The sequence below is a fragment of the Eublepharis macularius genome, chromosome 12, assembly GCF_028583425.1.
Source record: "Eublepharis macularius isolate TG4126 chromosome 12, MPM_Emac_v1.0, whole genome shotgun sequence".
Taxonomy (NCBI): domain Eukaryota; kingdom Metazoa; phylum Chordata; class Lepidosauria; order Squamata; family Eublepharidae; genus Eublepharis; species Eublepharis macularius.
Genome location: NC_072801.1, coordinates 41076963 through 41096670, shown reverse-complemented (window position 1 = coordinate 41096670; position 19708 = coordinate 41076963). Strand labels below are relative to the sequence as shown.

At 43.4% G+C, this 19708-nt stretch overlaps 1 protein-coding gene across 1 annotated transcript in view; it reads right to left on the bottom strand.

Annotated features, from left to right (window-relative positions):
- The window catches only part of KAT2A (lysine acetyltransferase 2A), a 31749-nt gene that overhangs the window by 7666 nt on the left and 4375 nt on the right, over positions 1–19708 (bottom strand). The window contains exons 4-15 of the mRNA XM_054995497.1: positions 16999–17088; positions 14099–14280; positions 13658–13849; positions 10929–11035; positions 10037–10147; positions 8273–8409; positions 7547–7755; positions 6316–6442; positions 4605–4715; positions 2932–3075; positions 1443–1557; positions 871–907 (exon numbers count right to left, since the gene is read on the bottom strand). Of these exons, the coding sequence (XP_054851472.1) occupies positions 871–907; positions 1443–1557; positions 2932–3075; positions 4605–4715; positions 6316–6442; positions 7547–7755; positions 8273–8409; positions 10037–10147; positions 10929–11035; positions 13658–13849; positions 14099–14280; positions 16999–17088 (1562 nt within the window). The remainder of the gene's footprint in view (positions 1–870; positions 908–1442; positions 1558–2931; positions 3076–4604; positions 4716–6315; positions 6443–7546; positions 7756–8272; positions 8410–10036; positions 10148–10928; positions 11036–13657; positions 13850–14098; positions 14281–16998; positions 17089–19708) is intronic.

Sequence of the window (19708 nt, the reverse complement as noted above, 5' to 3'; positions counted from 1 at the left end):
CTATGTATGCTGCCCAGAGCACCTTGGAGGAAGGGAGGCATTAAAAATGGGATAGGTAGATAATCTCCCTTAAATAATTATATGTGGTATTCATACTGTGCTTTAAAGCGATCTAAGGGCTTTATATGAATCTATGCAAGCAACCTTCTAAGCCAGGCCAAGGTCTCATGGCAGGAAGAGAGAAAGCAGGGAGGAAAGAGAGTCAATATGGTGTAATTGTCAAGAGTGTCAGACTAGGACCAGTGAGACCCAGGTTCAAATCCCCAGTCCATTATGACGCTTACTGACTGATCTTGGGCCAGTCAATTTCTCTCACAGGGATGCTATGAGGAGAAAACGGAGGTTAATTATGTTATGCGTCCTTTAATATAACTTCACCTCACCATATAATACCCCAGGATTGCCATTTTCCCACTACACCAGGGATAACAGCAGGCATAACGCTCTGGGATAGAATTTTGCTCAGTTATAATCCCCACCCAAAGTTATGGCTGACAACTATTTAAAGATGGTGACTACAAAGAACCTCCACACCCAGAGGCAGTAAACCTCCGAATACTAGTGCTAGGAGGCAAGTTTGGGGAAGGTCAAAGTGGTGTAATCATTAAGAATATCAGGCTAGGATCCAGGAGATCCAAGTCTGAATCCCCACTCCGACAGGAAAGCAAACTGGGTGAGCCTGGGCCACGCACTCTCATCCCAACCGACTTCTCAGGATTTTTGTGAGGTAGATTAGGTTGTCGTTGTGGAGAGAAAAAATGGAGGCGGGGAGAAGGATGTTGTAAGCCACTTTTACCCCTACAGCTGTTGTGTATGTATATTGCCCCAGAGAGAAGTATTACAATGCAAAGAGAAGTAGACAAATGTTACCCTTTCTCTTTTCCCATAGGCTTCCATCCCGTCTCCCCTGGAAGAGAGGAAGAATCCCATTATTCCAAATGAATCCAGAGCCATGACAAGAAAAGTGCTAGTGATTAAGCTAGTACTGCCAACTAAGACTGTTCAGATTCACAACCTTCCAGTAATCAGTCTCTAGACCTGATACTCAAGAGAAATGAGAAGACAGTGTTGTATAGTGGTTAGAGTGTCATTCTAGGGCCGGGGAGACCCAAGTTCAAATCTCTACTAAAAAAATGAAACTCACTGGATGATCCTGGGCCATACTTGTTCTCAATCTAACCTACCTCACAAGGTCATTGCGAGGAACACAGGAGAAATGGAGAATCTATCTCACCCTAAGCTCCTTAGTGGAAAGTCAGGGGAACCAGGCACATAACGTTCTTCTATTCTTGAAATACCCTACTGAAGTTTACTTGGTCCATTACCACAAGCCACATATTTGCCCTACTTTTATTTCCATCACTCCCCGCCCCACCTGCCAAACTTTTTAAAATGTGGAACATCCCCAAAAGACTGTCCGGCCCCATCCCTGCTCGACTCACGGATGCCTGGAACGCTTTCGATAGGAATGTGCCGGATGCCCTCTTTGAAGCACGTGAGGCCGGGGTAGACCTTGCGGATCTGGGCCTGCTTCCGCTCTATCAGCTTCTTGATAATCTACAGAATTTAAAAAAAAAAGAGTAACTCAGATGCCTTGGACTGTCTCCGTCCAACATGTCCCTGCAGGGTCAAGGCCAGGTAGGCGAAGGGAGGGGATGTCAAGCGGCAGGACAGACACAACTGCCTGAGAGGATCTTTTTAAGTTAGTCTGTTGGACTCAGATCTGAGAGACCCAGGTTCAGATCACTACAGCTCCATGGAAGCTTGCTGGGTGACTTTGGGCCAGTCATACTCTCTCAGCCTACCTCACACGGTTGTTATAAGGATGATAAAACAGAGGAGTGGAGACCAATGACAGCTGCTTTGGATCCCCACTAGGGAGAAAGAAGGAGAATAAATGAAGCAAATAAATGAGTAAGAGGCCCTTATTTAGTTAGGAAAGAAACCCTAGAGTCAGCTCCAAGGCAGAGTAGGGTACACCATACATCTAGTACTGTGGGGGAGAAGAGAGAAGGTGGAGAGAAACAGAGAGGAGAAACCAGGCAAGTTGCTGGATTCTGAGCCACTTTACTGAACAGACAAAAGCCTTGTTCTTCCTGAGATGGCAAGCTAGGGTTTTGAATAGTACCATTTCACACTGCATTGGGGAGCTCATCTGATGAGAGTGCTCCTCTGTTCAAACAAAGTTGCCTCCATACAGAAAGAGTGTAGACCAAAGAGAAAGGTTCTAGCCTAACCATATCCCTAAGAGATTAGTTTTCTACATGCAAGGAACTTTTCAGGTATGGAACAACATTCAGTCATGCGAGTCCCTTGTCTGAAGTGATACATCTCAGTGAGAATCAGGTCAAAATCTGTGGGCAGGAAAAAGTTTATATAGAAGCAGGGAAGGGATGTGACCCACCGAACAAGGAAGGGAGTGGAGCAGGTGATGCTGTTTGTGGTGGGTGGGCGGAGAACTATAATTTTAAAAGGGAGGGGCAATGGAGCCAGTTTAGCTGCAAGGAAGTCCCAGCTCCAGACCTGCACATAGCTGGGGTCCCAATAGCTGAACGTCTCCTTCCAGAGACACCTGTCACTCCTTTTGGAAATACAGCCTGAATATTATTGACATTTGTGCTGTTCTAGCTACAAGAGACTGTAATGAATCCCATTGCCCAGGACCTGTATTCTTGGGGACCCAGCTATATGGCAGATCATGAACCACAGCCCTGAAGAGAAGACCATTCCTGGGACACTGAAATTCTAATATTGGATTCCAGCTGTACACAAATGCCATCAGACTGTACATTTTCAGAAGGCTTCGGGATGAGGCAGGCTTCCTTTCCATAAACAAAAAAAGTGACACCCCCCCCCCAAACCACTCTATCGGTGCATCAAGCTGCCAGGACAAATCGGATGCAATTCTACGGCCCCTCCCTCTCTCCCCACCTCTTTTTGCTTCTTAATGATGTGAGAGAGCTCCGTGTAAGGAATCCGAGGGTTCAGTTCACATTCCATCAAGGTGGCCCCCTCATAGTCCTTGATGTAGCCCAGGTACCGGCTCTTGGGGACTTTAATGTCTTTGGAGAAACCCTGGAACCAGAGGAGAGGGGGAAAAAGCCACAAGTCCAATAACAACTTTCAGAAGTTACTAAGGAACAGAATCTGTGCTGCAGTTGGTTTCTCCCGTCCCACCTTAAGGCATTATTTTTATTTAATATATTCATTTAATTAATTTAGATTCTGCTTTTCTCCTCAATGGGGACCCAAAACTGCTAACAATACAGAAAAAAGCACAACAGAAAAAGGTAAGAAAGGGGTGGGAGGCTTCTCAGAGTCAACCACTTCATTTCTGTTTGCTAGCTGATCTGCCACCCAGTTTGGCATGCAACACGTTGTTCCAGCTTTGTATCGGATTCCTGCATGTTTTCAAATGTCTGAAATCCCCATATTCTATTGCACTGTTATTGCTTGTCTCAGCCACTGATTGCATTGACTGACACTGTGTAATCCGCCTTGAGACTCAGTGAGAAAGGAAGACTATAAACAATGTAAATAAATAAATATTACCAGCACTGTTACATAAAAACCCATTACATGTGTTATATTAAAATAAGCATATATAACTGGAGAACAAATTCAGAGAGATGTTAATCAGCAGCCTAAAGCCTCTATTCCTTATGGAAGAAAAAAGCACCCAAGTCAAAGCAGGTCTCCAGCATATGGATTTAGCACTCCTTCCATGCTCTTCATTACTGAGAAACTCTCCTGCACATGTGTGGATATCTGTAATGTACCTGAAATGTTTCTGACACTGATTACTGTAGACATTACAGGCATAGTGGAGCATCTCGAGAGCAATGAAGGTCCCATCTATGAGTAAGATTCTTAGGGCTACAGCCTGGAAATAATTTTATGGGCTCTCTTAATTTCTAGTAGGTGTCAGAGGCTGGGGTTCTCGGATCATACTCCCGGACCCAGTAGGCGCCCTCCCGTGTCCTTTGCAGGAAGTCTCTCCAGCCTCAGCATTAAGAGAGGAGGGGTTAAAATCACTTCACTAGAAGGAACGAGGTCTGGGATTGAGAGGGTGCTGCCCTCCAACCGTCACAAATTGAGACATAAGGGGCTGCACATTCTAGAGGATTAGTCCTCATGAAGGTGACCTACTTGTGTTTGGGCTGTACCAGTTTTTAGACTAGAGTTGGAAGGTTGACATAGATGAATACTGTTACCACCATTCCTCACACACACACACACACCCTAGAAAGCCAGACATCGGGGAAGTCCATGACATGGAGGAGTGCTTTTTTCAGAGACGAACATTCAGCCATGGACTACCCCACAGCAAGTGGTACAGCCCACAGAAGAGGGCCCAAAAGGCAAAGAGCAAATGAAGACAGGGCTGTGTCTTTCCTTTTCAGTCTCTTTGTCTTATGTGGGACAGAATGAGACACGGTCCTTAGTCCTCTATGCGACCCACTGGAGGGCTGGCTATGATGCTGTTTACAGCAGCAGAGAGCTCAGAGGAATATCCACTTTCCTTTGCCAGGATGGGCAGCCACTGCATGTATGACTCTCTACACAATACACAACTACTGCAAAGTCAGCAGCAGATGCACTACCTGCTTCTTGAAGTAGCCAATGGCGTATTCATCGGCATAGGTGAGGAAGTAGAGGATGCTGTGTTTGATGTGGTACTCTTTCAGGTGATTCATGAGGTGGGTCCCATAGCCCTAGAACGACAGGAGAGGAAGGAAGCATGAGGCACAATCCAAATCTTCTTTAGCCACTCTGTCTGAGACACCACTATGTCTGAAACATATATATATATATATATATATATATATATATATATATATATATATATATAAAAACTAGTGTACATCAAAAAGCTGTACTGACATATGGGAGCCAGTTTGGTGTAGTGGTTAAGAACATGGGACTCTAATCTGGAGAGCCAGGTTTGATTCCCCACACCTCCACTTGAAGCCAGCGGGGTGACCTTGGGCAAGTCACACCTCTCTGGAGCTCTCTCAGCCCCACCCACCTCACAGGGTGTTTTGTTGTGGGGATAATAATGACATACTTTGTAAAACCGCTCTCAGTGGGCATTAAGTTGTCCTGAAGGGCAGTATATAAATCGAATGTTGTTGTTGTTATATTATCATTATCATTATTATACATACATACATAGCATGCAGCTCTATTATATATCTCCTGCATTTGCTTGAAAATTTCATATAATATAGTATAATTTCATATAATTTCAAATCTGTGTGCAGATTTTGGACACAAGAAAGGACACTACTGAATGCCTGACTTCACTGGGCTCCAAAACTGCAAGGGCGGGGGGCAGTTAAAAGCTATAGCAACGAAGAACGATTACCAGCATTTTCTGACTGCGGCAAGAATGTGTCAGGCACAGGCTGGGATCTGTGGGGCCCAGGTTTGAATCTTTATTCTGCCATGGAAGCTCACTGATTGACCTTGGGCAAGTCACACAGTCTCAGCCTAATGACCCTTACAAGGTTGTTGTGAGGATAAAATGGAGAGATCAAGGTGAGCTGCTCTGGATCCCCACTGGGGAGAAAGTCAAAGTTAAGTAAGTAAATAAGTAAATGGAAGTCTTTGAAAACACTCCCTCTGCCTTTTAGGACACCCCTGTAAGATGCTTCCTTCCGTTTTACCTAATGCTCTACCCAGCTAAGAGTTTGTTTCTTGACACTTCTGTATTAAACATTCTTTTAAAAATACAATTTCCCTTCAAATCTCAGGGATCAACATTGGTACATAATAACCCACTTTTGGCTAGTCTCCTGGTCAGTGCAGCCACACAAGATACCTCCTTTGTTAATGGTAAGACTATTACTTTGTACAACCAAAATCTGCATGATGTGGAATTCATACATTTGCCCATATTTCTTCAAAGACGTGGCACAACATTGTGACTTAAGAGGATGAGCTGTGATCCAGGAGATACCAGATTCAATTCTCACCTCTGCCACCAACTCACCAGGAAGCCTAAGCCTAGACGCTCTGCCAGCCTCACCCCATCAGCAAAATGGGGGTCACAAAACTGGGCTACCTTATAGAGCTGTTGTAAGGATTACAAGCGGAAAAGGTTTGCAAAGTGCTCTGAACAGTGAAAGCATTATATAAATGGTAATTCTCAGTAGAACCTGCTGCCTACTGGTTGTAACCTTTGAAGTATTCAGGCTGCAGAATCTCAACACTGAAATTAGAGCCTTCTTCCATCTTCCACCTTATAAAATATCTCCCTCCAATTGAAATGTACAGTGCCCACTTCACAATGTGTCTCAAACACAAATTTACCTTGACTTGCTCATTGGATGTCACAGCACAAAAGACAATCTCCGTGAATCCCTGAGTTGGAAACATTCGAAAGCAGATGCCCCCGATCACGCGTCCATCCTTGATCAGCGCCAAAGTTTTGTGCTTTCTATCCAGAAGAAAAAGAGAAGGAAGAACCCAGACTAGGAGTCAAGAGAGGAGATTGGAACACAGTACTCTGGTCATGCCTCCTATCTTTGCAAACATGGAGACATCTAACGGTGGTTTATTCAGACATCACAGAAAGCCATGGTTTACATGGTCAGTTTGTGATACCAGGGTTCAACATGCAGACAAGCAGTCAAAATTATGGTTTGCCTCAAGAAATGTTGATTTCACTGCCTGGGTAGCCACTGTTGGGGAACAAGCTAGGATAAAACCAGGATTAAACTTGGATGTTTGTATTTCTACATCACATAACACCATAGTTAGTGGGTTGGACTGCATTCAGACAATCACACTAACTGTAGTTAGTTTATTAAACTATGGTTTTACACAATGTCTGAACTGAGCCAGTATCTGGCCCTATATTTCTATGCACTGGATGTGTATCACTTTTACAATGCTATTAACTGTTGAGGTTTCCTTCAAAGAATCCTAGAAATTGCAGTTTTGTGACATGCTGAGAAAAGAGAGGCTGTGCGTTGGACTAGAATTCAATTTGCAGAAGATGGACAGTTCATTTTTACATTCTGATGTAAATTTGAGTCCAAGAGCACTGTAGAAGGCCAACAAAATTTCCCAGGGTATAAGCTTCCTTGAGTCAAACTCACTTTGTCATATGTCTATTTGACAAAGTGAGCTTTGACTCACAACAGCTTATATCCTGGAAAGTTTTGTTGGAGGCTGAGGTGCTACTGGGCTTGAATTGTATTCTGCTACTACAGACTAACATGGCTACCCACCTGAACATTCTGATTTGGTTATAATTTTGTTCAAAAATATTCAATAGTTTACGTTCAGAAGTCTTTACTGAGCTAATTTGCACTGATTACTTACCTGTTTCCAGGTTCTGTGTGTGTGTATTATCCTGCTAGGGCCCCACTCCACAGATGACCTATTTTATTTTTATTTATTTAAAATATTTATTAGCCTTTCTGCCTTGCAGGAACTCAAGGCAGCTTACAATATAAATAAAATAACTATCATAACTCATCTATTGTCTCCACCATACTAATCCTTTATGATCCAGAAGGTACCAGTCCCAACTTACGGGTCAAAGACCAAACGGGTGATGTACTCCTTGGGCATTCGAGGCAACTGGTGTGAAAATACATTCTGCAGCCCTACCAGCCACATGAGGATCTTCTTGTTTGACTTCTGGGAGAGGGAGTTGCCAATGACGTGGAATTCAATGATGCCACGGCGCTCCTCCAGTCGAGCCGTCTCATCCCGGGCTGCATTTGCGGAGAGCAAGCTAGTCTGCAGGTGGAAGAAAAACATGAATGGAATTCAATATTGGATGGCGCAAAAACTTATTGGCATCCTTTCCTACATACAGATAAAGAACTTGACATGACTCCCAGAATTGTTTCTTCAGCACAAAACTCTTCTTTTTTTCCTGCACAGCCAAGCATTTTCCAACCTTTGATTCCCCATCAAGCTCATGTGTTGCTAATTAAGTAACACGAGCCAATTTGGAAAAAGACTATTTTATATTCATGTGAGCTTAAAAAATAATACTGCTTTTTCGGCATCAGAGTCTCCGGAATGTCCCAGGAAACTGCCCTTACACTGTTGGCTTTCCAGAGCCTCAAAAAATGGTCAGAAATCTTGCAGCACCTTAAATACTAAGCCTTGGATCCAGTGGTGATTTCCACTGAAGGAAGTGACAAAATTCTTCCAAAAGAACAAACTGATGTACTGGGGAAGGGGTTGTCAGGCCAGCATTGAAGTTGGCAAAGTCCAGTTTGTTTCTCCCTCTTCCCCCTTCATGCACCTCTGGCCCAAGCATGGCTGCTGGATCTGTGATTGTCAGCATCACTTCATTCACTAGCTCCATCGGGATATCACCCAGCACCCGGATCCGCTTGGCATCCTCGAGGGTTAAGCTCTCAGGTAGCTTCCTCTTCTCACCTAGGTGGGAAACAGGAAAGAAGCCAAAGGTTGAGTGTCAACACCACATCTTGTAAGAATGGGTTAGGAACACCAGGCTTAGGTGCTTGACACAACTCCCAGAAATCAGTGCTTCTTTCTGGGCATTCTGAACACATGTCCTCCGATTATGAGCTCCTTACTTAAAACTCTTCTGTGCTTTGGCTGAGTTTTGCTGCTGCTTTCTTCTGCTGCTTTTTTGTGCTCTTATGCTGCCGCCACCTTTCAACTTTTCATGCTGCTTATGCCACTTTCAGAATTGTATTGCTTTTACTGCAGAATTTAAACAATTGCATGGGCCAGAATCAACCTTGACTGGAAATAAGCAGAAACTATGACATCACCAGACACCATCCCATGACATCATCAGGATTTTCCTCATGAGTTTTATGGTTTGCTCTGGCTGGGGCTTTGGTTACACTTCCTGCCCTTCCTCTAAATAACTCAGTGCAGCTGACATGATTCAACTTTCCTCCATTTTATCCTACAAAAAAGTACAAGGTAGGTTAGGCCGAGAAATCGTACATAACAAACTGGGGATTTTACCCTGGGCCTCTTCTTCCCAGCCATACTCTGACTCTCTAACCACTAGACAAAACAAGTTCTCAGCAAATATGAGAGCCAGTGCAGAATAGTAGTTATAGTGTTGGATTGTATGTGTTATGTGCTGTCAAGTCGCCTCCAACCTATGTCGACCCTATAAATGAAAGACCTCCAAAACATCCTATCATTAACAGACTTGCTCAGATTCTGCAAACTGGAGGATGTGGCTTCTTTTATTGAGTCAAGCCATCTCGTTTTAGGTCTTCCTCTTTTCCTGCTGCCTTCCACTTTTCCTAGCATTATTGACTTTTCCAGAGAATCTTGTCTTCTCATAGTATGACCAAAGTATGAAAGCCTCAGTTTTGTCATTTTAGCTTCTAGGTAGAATTCAGGCTTGATTGATCTAGTACCCACTTATTTATCTTTTTGGCTGTCCATGGTATCTGCAAAACTCTCCTCCAGCACCATATTTCAATGAATCCATTTTCTTCCTGTCAGCTTTCTTCACCGTTGGATTAGGATTTGGGAAACCATGACTTGAATCCCTGCTCTTCCATAGAAGCTTGCTAGCTGACTTTGGGCCAGCCACACACTTTCAACTTAACCTACCTCACAAGGCTGTTGTGAGGATAAAATGGAGAACGAGAAAATTTTGTGAGCCACTGTGGATCCCCTCTGGGATGTAATGAAGTAAATACATAAAAAGGAAAAATAAATACTAGGACCAATAAAATGTTCCCATCTTTGTATGCTTTTGAGTTTCATAAGGCTGGATGTTTAAGGGAAAAAAACTGAAATGGAAAAAAAGGGTAACACTCCTCATAGGATACAGTTTTTGACTCACACCCCACACAAGTCTTATCTCAAGTGGAGCCCAACAGCCAACTCTGGGCCGATTCCAGACGACTAACCTGAAGGCGCTGCATGCCGCGTTTTCCCCGTCGCGATCCGGAACACGGCGGCATGCAGCGCCTTCAGGTTAGTCGTCTGGAATCGGCCCTGGTCTCCCTGCTGGCATTAGGTAGGTGGTACATTTATTAGCAGCTTTTCTCCCAACAGGACCCACCTGGCACAGAATCCAAGGGGCCGCCATCCAGGCTGATAGATGTCAAAGAGGAGCTGCAGCTCAGAGACTTGTTGAAGAGAGGTGTGCTGGCTGCAGGAACGGTGCTGATTGCTGCGTGGTAAAAACAGCAAACACACAGTACCATCAGAACGTGAAGCATCAGCAACAGGGAAGCGGGGCAGAATCCTACTGCCTGAGTCACAGAACAAATCTTAGGCCACTCCATTCCATGAAACCCTTTGATTCCTTTATCTGGGCAGCCAAATTTTGCTTGCTGAAAAACTGCATCAGTGCAGGAACAGCTCAGCAAGATCTAGCACCTTGCTGATACAGTCAAGACTGCAGAATACTTTCAGTGAAGGGACAAAAGAAAAGTTACAGAAACCATTTTCCTTCTGTGTCAACCTTTGGTTAGATTAATGAGTGTGAAGTCCAGTACTGATGGACCTGTTCCCTAAACAGATTGGATCTGATGGATCTGTTCCATGCCACTGCCAGTGGACCCAACCTGCAAGACCAACCTGCTTTTTAATATTTAAATTCTTCTCAAGGGGTAAGATTATAACATGTTTGTCATAGTGAACTTTTCTGTTTTTACTTATTTAAATGCAATTGCTCTGGTTGGAGGCATTTATAGTGGTTCAGAGGGGGAGGATCCACCCACTGCACAGCTGGTTGCAGGGCGGTGGGAAGCCCAGCATGGGAATCCCCCCACCAGCGCAGGGCCTGGAGCAAGTGCCCCAGATACTCTTTGGCAAAGACTTCCCTGGTTCTGGTTGATTATTGGGTCATACTTATCGAGTTAGCTGGCCCAACAGCCTATGAAGGTACATGTAGGTGTTGGTGTGCTCAATTGCCAGTTTGGATAGCTGCAAAACAAGAGGTAGCCTACCGGGCCGAGGAACAAGCGGGGCTCCTTCTGCTGCAGGCATAGTGAAGTCAGCCTCCCAGATTGGGGAGCTCTCTCCATAGATTTCTTCCTCCAGCATTGACAGAAACCTGAGCAAGGAGGAATTGAGACACACAGGAATCAGTGAGGCTAGACAGAGATAAGGAAGGCCCTCTTGGCCTCAGTTGCCACCCATCATTTTAAAAAAATGGATCATTAATCACCAATATCGTCCAGCAATTGTGCAGAAATACAGGTTATAAAACACATTCAAATTGTGTATAAATATATACAGACTAGTCTCTGAGTTCTGGAATACTCTAGCAGGATTAGAAAATTGACACAATTTCAGGGAGGGATTATGCAAATGAAGGGATGGGTTATGCAAATAGGAGCTGGTTCAGCTTCACATTTTTAAAAGGGCTGTAGTAAAACTTAATTATTCAAGTTTTATGTGGGTAGCTGTGTTGGTCTACAGTAGATCAGCAGGATTAGAGTCCAGTGGTACCCTGTTTATTGAATGCTTTTCTAGTTTTGACTGCATTATTTTTCTCTATAACTAGTTTTTGCATTTCTCATATGAAGTGTATCTGAGCAACTGTTTTTATTATATTGTTTTCTAACTTTGTATTGCAGTCTTGTTATGATATTTATTATAACTCTTATACTATTCCTATTGCGTTGCTAAATTTTGTCATCTGCCTTGAGTTTGAGAGAGAAAGATGGACTATAAATAAATAAATAAACAAATGCTCCCAGGGAGCGGGCTCAGGGCAGATTGAGGCCTGGCCCAGCCTCAATCATATGCCCGCTTGTGGGGAGGGCAGAATATAATCTAAAATAATAAATAATAAATAAATAAAACAAAAAGTTATCCAGACCATGGAATAACAGCTATGGGGAGCCTGGCAGATTTCCCAAGAAAATACAGCCCATAAAATTGAAGCCACCGTTGAGTGAGGGGGGTGGGGGGCTGTTGGTGGTCCCTGGCCCCAGGGAGGCCCGCCTAGCCTCAACCAGAGCCAGGGCTTTCTCAGCCTGGTAGAGAGGGAAGAGAATGATCTGAACGCTCCCAGTTAGGTTGTCCATCATCCTGTTTCCACATTGATTGAATTTAAATATTTTAAATTGTTTAAATTGTTTGAATTGTTTTGAATTGTTTTTATGGAAATGTAATATTTATTGTGGCTTTTAAATGATGTGATCCGCCCTGAGACCGGCGAAAGGATAACAAATCTGGGTGGGCCCTGGTCTCCACAGACAGAGAGTACCACCAAGTTGGAGCCAGGACCGAGAAAGCTCTGGCTCTGGTTGAGGCTAGGCAGGCCTCCCTGGGGCCAGGGACCACCAACAGCTGTTTCTCTCCTGATCGAAGCGTCCTCTGGGGAATATAAAAAAAGCTGTTTCTCTCCTGTTGATGGTTGTGCCTGTATATCATTTTCAGCTTTCCAATGTTGTGATCGAGAGGCTGATAGCTTTTGGCTTGCTGTGTTTTATGACTCTCTGTACTTCTCTATTATTTGCTTTCCGTATACACTGTTCCTAGTGCTCTTTGGCAAAGAAGACAACTTATAAATTACTGAAATAAATCCATGAATCCACCAATCAAGGTTGTCATTCATTCCTGGGGTGGGGGGTGGGGGGTGGAACTGTGAACGTGCAGTGCAGGCCAAAGCTGCCTAGCATCCTTGGCATTGGGTAGCTGGCTGCTCTTCACTCACAAGCACCCACCAGAGTGATTCTGCAGAACAGTGTATAATATGTACACACAGATACACACTTCACTAGTTAGTAAGAAACAACTAACTTTTTCTCCATAGCACTGCTGTTCTGTATATACACTTCTCTCCATCATACCAATGAAATTTTATTAGAGACAGCATAGTCAAAATAATAAAAATGTTGGAAGGGCATCACTGGCAGAAAAAACGTAATTTACTGTGTGCTGCAGTAACCTTACTTGGCAACCAGCAGGCCAAAGCGGCCTGGCAAGCCAACTGGGGCCCCAGCAAGGCTGAAGGGGCCCACAAGCCAATCAGAACCACTAAAACCGCAAAGAAATTTCTGCGGAGCCAAAGCTCTCTATTATGAAAGAGGAGGACTGAAGACTTTCCATGTCATGCGTGGGACTCAGAGGGACTGGGATTTATCACTGAAGTGATAAATCTGTGCCAGCTGAAAGCCCTTCTCCTCCCAGCTACCAACAGTGAGGCCAGGGGAAGAAAAGGAAGTAGCCAGGCATTCTTCCTTCACGCCCAGTACAAGAAACTCAATGAGAGTCTCCCCTCTGGTGGTCCTTTCTGATATATTCAATTTATCTGTATCTGTTTAAAATTGCTGGAAGCATTACACAGACAGTATTCTAGCTTAGCCTTTCCCTGACACGCTAGTTTTCTACATGCATGGGTTTTTTTTTTCATACCAAGGAGCATCTATTCAGCCCTTACCTGCTGTCAGAAGTAGCATAGTTCAGGTGCTGGTTTTCCACTTCCAGCTTTAACAGTACCCTCCCAACCAACATTTCACCCTTCTAACTGAATTGTTTTACAAGTTGCAGTTCTGCTTAAGACAGCACTGTTGGAGTACCAGCCTATGCATGTTTACTTAGAAGTTAGTCCCATGCTATTCAGTGGGGCTTTCTCCCAGGGAAAGAGTTGTTAGGACTACAGTTTTGGACTCCTGAATGAAGCTAATCTGCAACCATGCCCCCACCTCCAAAGAACCAGTCTTACTTGGGGAAATGGGTGAGGATGAGGGTCCGCTTCTCGGGCACCAGCTTGTCTTTCTCCACCCGGAACTTCTCCAGCAGCTGCCGGCGAGTGACTGTGAAAGTGGACTTGAGGAGGTTACGCCCAAAGACCTGGGTGGTTTCATAGCGAGGGAGGCTGTCACAACTCTGGGGGACATGACAATAGCACAGCCACCTATGGAAGGGGGCAGTGATGTTAGAGGCTGCGCAGACCACAGTTTTAGAAAGTCACAGGTTGTCGCACATTTGTACCACAGATTTCCTTAATGAATGGCCGATGCTTTCTCAGCAGAGATGAAAATGCACTCTGCACATGCCCACAGCCATATGTAACTTCACCCATTGCAAAGAAAAGCACTGAAGTGCCAGAGTACAACGAATCCCCACAGGCCTGAGCTCTCCCACCTTCCTTCCCCAGGCTCACCTGGTGTAGTTGACCTTGTACGTCGCCACATCGTCATTTTGAGATCGTTGGCGGAACTGGGATGGTGTTTCCAGTTTCCAGTAGTTCAGGCACAGAAGGAACATCTTGGAAAGCTCGAACATGGTCTGCCGCTCCTTGGTGGGTAGGTGGCTAAACTTGTACTGCACAAAGTTTAAGACACCCTGAGGAGAGAAGGGGGAAGGAAGTGGCAGGACAGGTTTGAGAGTGGGCTTGCAGGCAGCGACTTGCTTGATCACCTGAGGTGAGTTAGAATTGTCCACAGGTGACCAGACAAGGTCGCCATTCTTTCTTTTTAATTTACAGTGATGGTAGCTCTTCAAAGGCTACCAGGGCCTTTCTCTCATTTTTCCTAGAAAGGGGGTGGAAGACCCATTCCTGAATCTTGTCTCTAGAATGCAATCAAATGCCCTGCCATGGTTCTGAGGCTGGCACTTGCTGTCCATTGGGGGCAGGGGGAGACAAGAAACAGAAAAAGCAGCCCAAGCCTCCTGTAGAGAGCCTCCTGTTCTCTCATCTTGCCAAATTCTTTCACTCAACATCACCCAATACTCCCCCTTATTACAGCCCCTGTCCCACTTGGCTTTTGTCCATGGAGGAGGTCCCATGATTTCTAGAGAGCCAGTTTGGTGTAGTGGGACTCTAACCTGGAGAATTGGGTTTGATTCCCCACTCCTCCACTTGAAGCCAGCTGGGTGACCTTGGGTCGTTCACAGCTCTCGCAGATCTCTCTCAGCCCCATCCACCTCACAGGGTGTTTTATTGTGGGGATAATAACAACATACTTTGTAAACCGCTCTGAGTGGGTGTTAAGTCATCCTGAAGGGTGGTATATAAATCAAATATTATCATTATTATTATAGTACCATCTTTTGTGCTCACTCCTCTCTTTTCCACTAGTGGAACATCTGGTTTGTCCCAATCTCATGTCCTGTAGCCTTAACCTGACAGAATGGAGTCAGACTGGACCATCACAACTGCCCCAGTATCTTGCAATAATAGGCTTCACCACTGCCCCAAGCATCCTGCAATATTTTTATTGATATTCTTTATTTATAGTCCACCTTTCTTACTGAGATATAGGGTGGATTTCATGGTGTAAAACCATACAATCAAATAACATGAGAGATCGAATGAGCAACACAATAGGACTAGGATTACAAAAATCAGAAACAGTGCAGGAAAATATCAGACGTGTTATGTCAAGCAATACAGCAAATGGAATTACAGAAGTAGCAAACAGTACTATAAGAGTAAGAGAATATATACCACAAATAGATAATCCATAACATACACAGTGGCATATACTTCAGTCCTGTTCTGTTTATAAAAGTGCCTTCAAACCATTCTGTTGTACTATAGTCCTATTACCAATATAAAAATGCTCCCCTGAAACAATTCGAGTTAACATAGTTTGTGGAATGACAGATGTGAGGGAGTCCTCCTGATCCCTTTAAGCAGGCCATTCCACTAGGTGATCCGTAGCCACCCAAATATCCTACAACATGCTCCACAGCTGTTCAAAGATCTTGCAACATGGTCCACAACTGTCCTTTTCCCCTTTGCAAACCAAGGAAAAGGACAGTTGGAGGGGCACATGCTAGGGTACCTGGGCGGCTAGCGCACAGCAAGTGGGGTTAAGTTGCCAGAGAGCTTGACTGTGGAAATAACCCTTGCAACAGGTCTTTCGTAAAAATGGCTGGACTTAGATTCAGAACTGTAAGTGTTGTCAGGTTGTGGCCTAGCTCAGATACGTGGTTGCAGAGCAGATTAGTAACACCTGTGGAGCAGTCTCTGAGTTCCCCAGATATTTGGCCTTGGGAGAATGTTCTCAGAAAGACTATGTTCACTCCATAGATTTTCACACAGCTGAAATGCTAATTAACAGCCCATCCCTGATTGGCTCTTCAGTTGCCGGGTGATTCACTGAGTCCTGAAAAGATGGCTTCTCAGCTCATCCAGTTCCCCCGTTAGTCTTCCTCAACCAAGCTCTGAGCATGATGCAAGTATGCCAGAGAGAAGCTGGGAGCTGCATGCCATTCATCTCTTCAGCATGTCTTTATACTGAACCAACTAGGCATGGGAGAGGGCAGGTGAGATAAGCAACAATGGATGCCAAATGGAGATGCCTAGATAGCTAAGCTCTCAAGTTTTAGATAGGCAGATTTTATTATGTAGCAACAGTAAGGTTTTCTTGTTTTAATATTTGTTGCCTGTGTAACAGTGCTTTATGCTTTTTGCAAACACTCCTTAAGCTAATAAACTTTTAAAATTTAAGCTGAGTCTGGAATTCATGACTTGGGTGTGGGTACACCCCCAAACAAACCCAGAGATAGGAAAGCCTGACCTTTAGGGAAAGGATGAGCTTTCTGTCTCACAGACAAAAAAGGGAACGTGTCCCACCTGCCTGACTGCTGGAGTGGCTAGGTTCAGTGCCCAGATTTAGGAGGAGGTCTCCCATGTAGGCCCCACTCCTGCCATACCTACAAAAAGTGCATGGAGTGTAAGGGGAATGAAAAGAGAGTTCTGCATAGGAGGCTGGCTGGGCAAAAGCCAGGAAAGTAGAGCAGAAGATGGATACCTACCTCTGAAATCTTATTCACATTGCTGAGTTCAGAATACAAGTCAAAAACATTGCTTGGAGTCAAACAGAAGGCCTGTATAAAGCTAGTGTTTGACTAAATACCCTTCCCCAATATGGACGTAGCTTGCCTTGAGCAGGGAACATAGTGTGACAAATACAAGCATGTCCAAATGAGGAGTTTTAAAATAAATTGCAATTAGCCCCTTTGAACTCACTATCTGCTAGCGGATCTGCTATTTTTTTCAAAAAAACAGACATAGCATTAGGCTTATCCCAGCATTTACGCCTGCCACCTTACCTGTTCAATGTTTGGCTTTTCAAATGGAGGGCTCCCAAGGGAGCCTTCAACAACTGGCCGGCTCATCTGTAGGATGCATTTCCGTAGGAGCTGTGAAGAGAAAAGTGTAATTCCAACCTTAAAACCACATACAGTGTCATTGCCTTTGTTCAACTGGGCAAAAGAGAGAGAGTTCCTTCTTACTGCACATGTCACTTTACAGAATGTTGATAGGATGGTGATATAAATATGTTTGACTTTGGAAGCTGTTCGTTGGATTTAATTATCTACTCCAATTAAGAAGAAAATATTGTCATTGTATTGTATGTATACTGGATCTTGTTATTAGACGGTTACAGGGAATTTTTGTTCCAACAGGGCCCATTTGAGATGCTGGAACTCAGGGGGATGCTCCATTATATGTTCTGAGAGGCTTCCATCATGGCTGTACAACATTTCCCTATGAGAACACAGTTGAAGTTCCTGAAGCAAAAGATCAAATTGGGGGCCAGGCCCCAGACAGCTGTTCTTACCAGTATTTCAGAGCCAGCCCCTCCATAATTAAAGAGACAAGATGGAGAAAAGGGAATGAAATGGAGGACTGAAGGACAAGAAAACAATTGAAAGGGGGAAACTGGAGTTAAGAGAGTTGACGTAAATAGTATCTTACTATATAAAAGGCAAGCCATATTGGCGACAACTCACTTTTTACCCTCGTGCAGGCACATTGCTGATGACTCCGTCTCCAAGGCCGCTGCAAAGCACCCATTTGCTGCTGGCAGGGGGCCCGCCCAATTGACGGCCTAAGTGCACCACCTCTCAGTGCCCTCCCGCTCTGGCTTCCAGGCTGCTGCGAAGCGCCTGCTTGCCACTGGGAAGGGGCTCGCTAAATCAGTTTTCTAGAGCCCATTGTGTTTTCTCATACAATGGGCATTGTTTCTAGTCAGCTATAATGCGTAGGCAGGCGAATTTGCAAATTTCTCAATAGAAGCTGTGCTGGGACAAACTTGAAAAGGAATTCTTCCCAAGTGGCATTTCCAAGTGGCATCACCATATCTGAACAGGGATGCTTAAAGTCTCAAAATCTTGTTGATCTAAAAGGTGCCATTGGATTCAAATGCAAAGATCAGTGATCGCTGCAGTCAGGAAACCTATTAACTGATTCTAGCAAATCTAATGTTATTTTGTTGTTGTCTGCTTATGTTCTTTTTTATGTCCTACTTGCAATGGTCTTTGGCACTATTCAATAAGGATTGCTGCTGCTGCTACACCTACTAATACGATAATCAATCATTGTTGAAGACTGGAAATCTATGAACTGATCCTAGCTATTTTGGTATCGTTTGCTTATGTTCCTTTTATGTCCTACTTGTAATGGCCTTTGCCCCTATACAATTAAAGCTGCTGCTGCTAGTAATAGTAATGGAAATCTATTAACTGACTATAGCAAATCTAATATTTTAGTATTGTTTGCTTAAGATCCTTTTATGTCCTACTTTTTTTTTTTATAAATTTTTATTAGGTGAGAATATTAGTACATACAACTTTCAAATAACATTTCAATATCATTTTCCCCCATCCTTTCCCTCCCCCTCTTTTTCAGGACTTCCAACAGCTTTCCAACCCTATATCTTAATCTATTCCTAATCTACTTTTTCTACTACTACTACTTTTTCTACTACTTTTTCTGTAACTCATTATATCATGTTTACATTCTGCTTTGTTAAACTAAACCCTATCTGTTAGCTTCAAATCTATTATTATTAACTTGAAATATATAATCTATTATTATGTTAACTTCAAATATATTTAAATTTAAGCTAACAGTTAAATAAAATATCTACTTTATTAATTTTACCAATATCTATTAACTCCAAGTCCACTTAAATTTAGGCTAACAATTAGCTAATACTTCACTTCATATGGTAAAGATTTTGTCTCTTCCAATAAAAAAACCCCATTCTAATAATTTTCAAATTGCCATAATTCCCCTTTCACATCCCACTTCTTTTCTAAATATGTTTTCAATCTTCCCCAATCAGTAAAAAATTCTGCTAAGTTCTGATCTCTCAGCTTTCTTGTCATTTTATCCATTTCCGCCATGTACAGCAATTTATACATCCAGTCTTCAATAGTTGGTATTTCTTGCTGCCATCGTCATGTAAAATAGTAATGTTCTGTATTGCATAGGAACATCTTCCATACTTAATTTTTATGTCCTACTTGTAATGGCCTTTGGCACTACTCAATAAGTGCTGCTGCTGCTACCGCTACTACTACTAAGATGAATCAATAATTGTTGTAGTCGGGAAATCTATGAACTGGTTATAACAAATCTAATGTTATTTTGCTGGCATTTGCTTACGTAATCTATGAACAGATTCTAGTGAATCTAACAATATTTTGTTGTCATTTGCGTATGTCATTTGCGTAAGTATTCCTGCTCCTAAGATCAAGCAATCATATCTGCAGTGAGGAAATCTATGAACTGATTCTAGCAAATCTGTTATTTTGTTGTTGTTCGCTTAAGCTCTTTTTCTTTCCCATTTGTTTCTTTCCCTTTTGCCAACAAGAGCACCTTTCTTCAGAGAGCTCTGACTCTCAAAAGCTTGTTGGTATATAAGGAACCATTGGACCCAAACGCTAAGATCTCTGAAGAACAACATAGTCAGACCAGGCTATTTTTTGATATTTTTCTCCTTTCATCATTTGATAAAGTCATATATGTTTG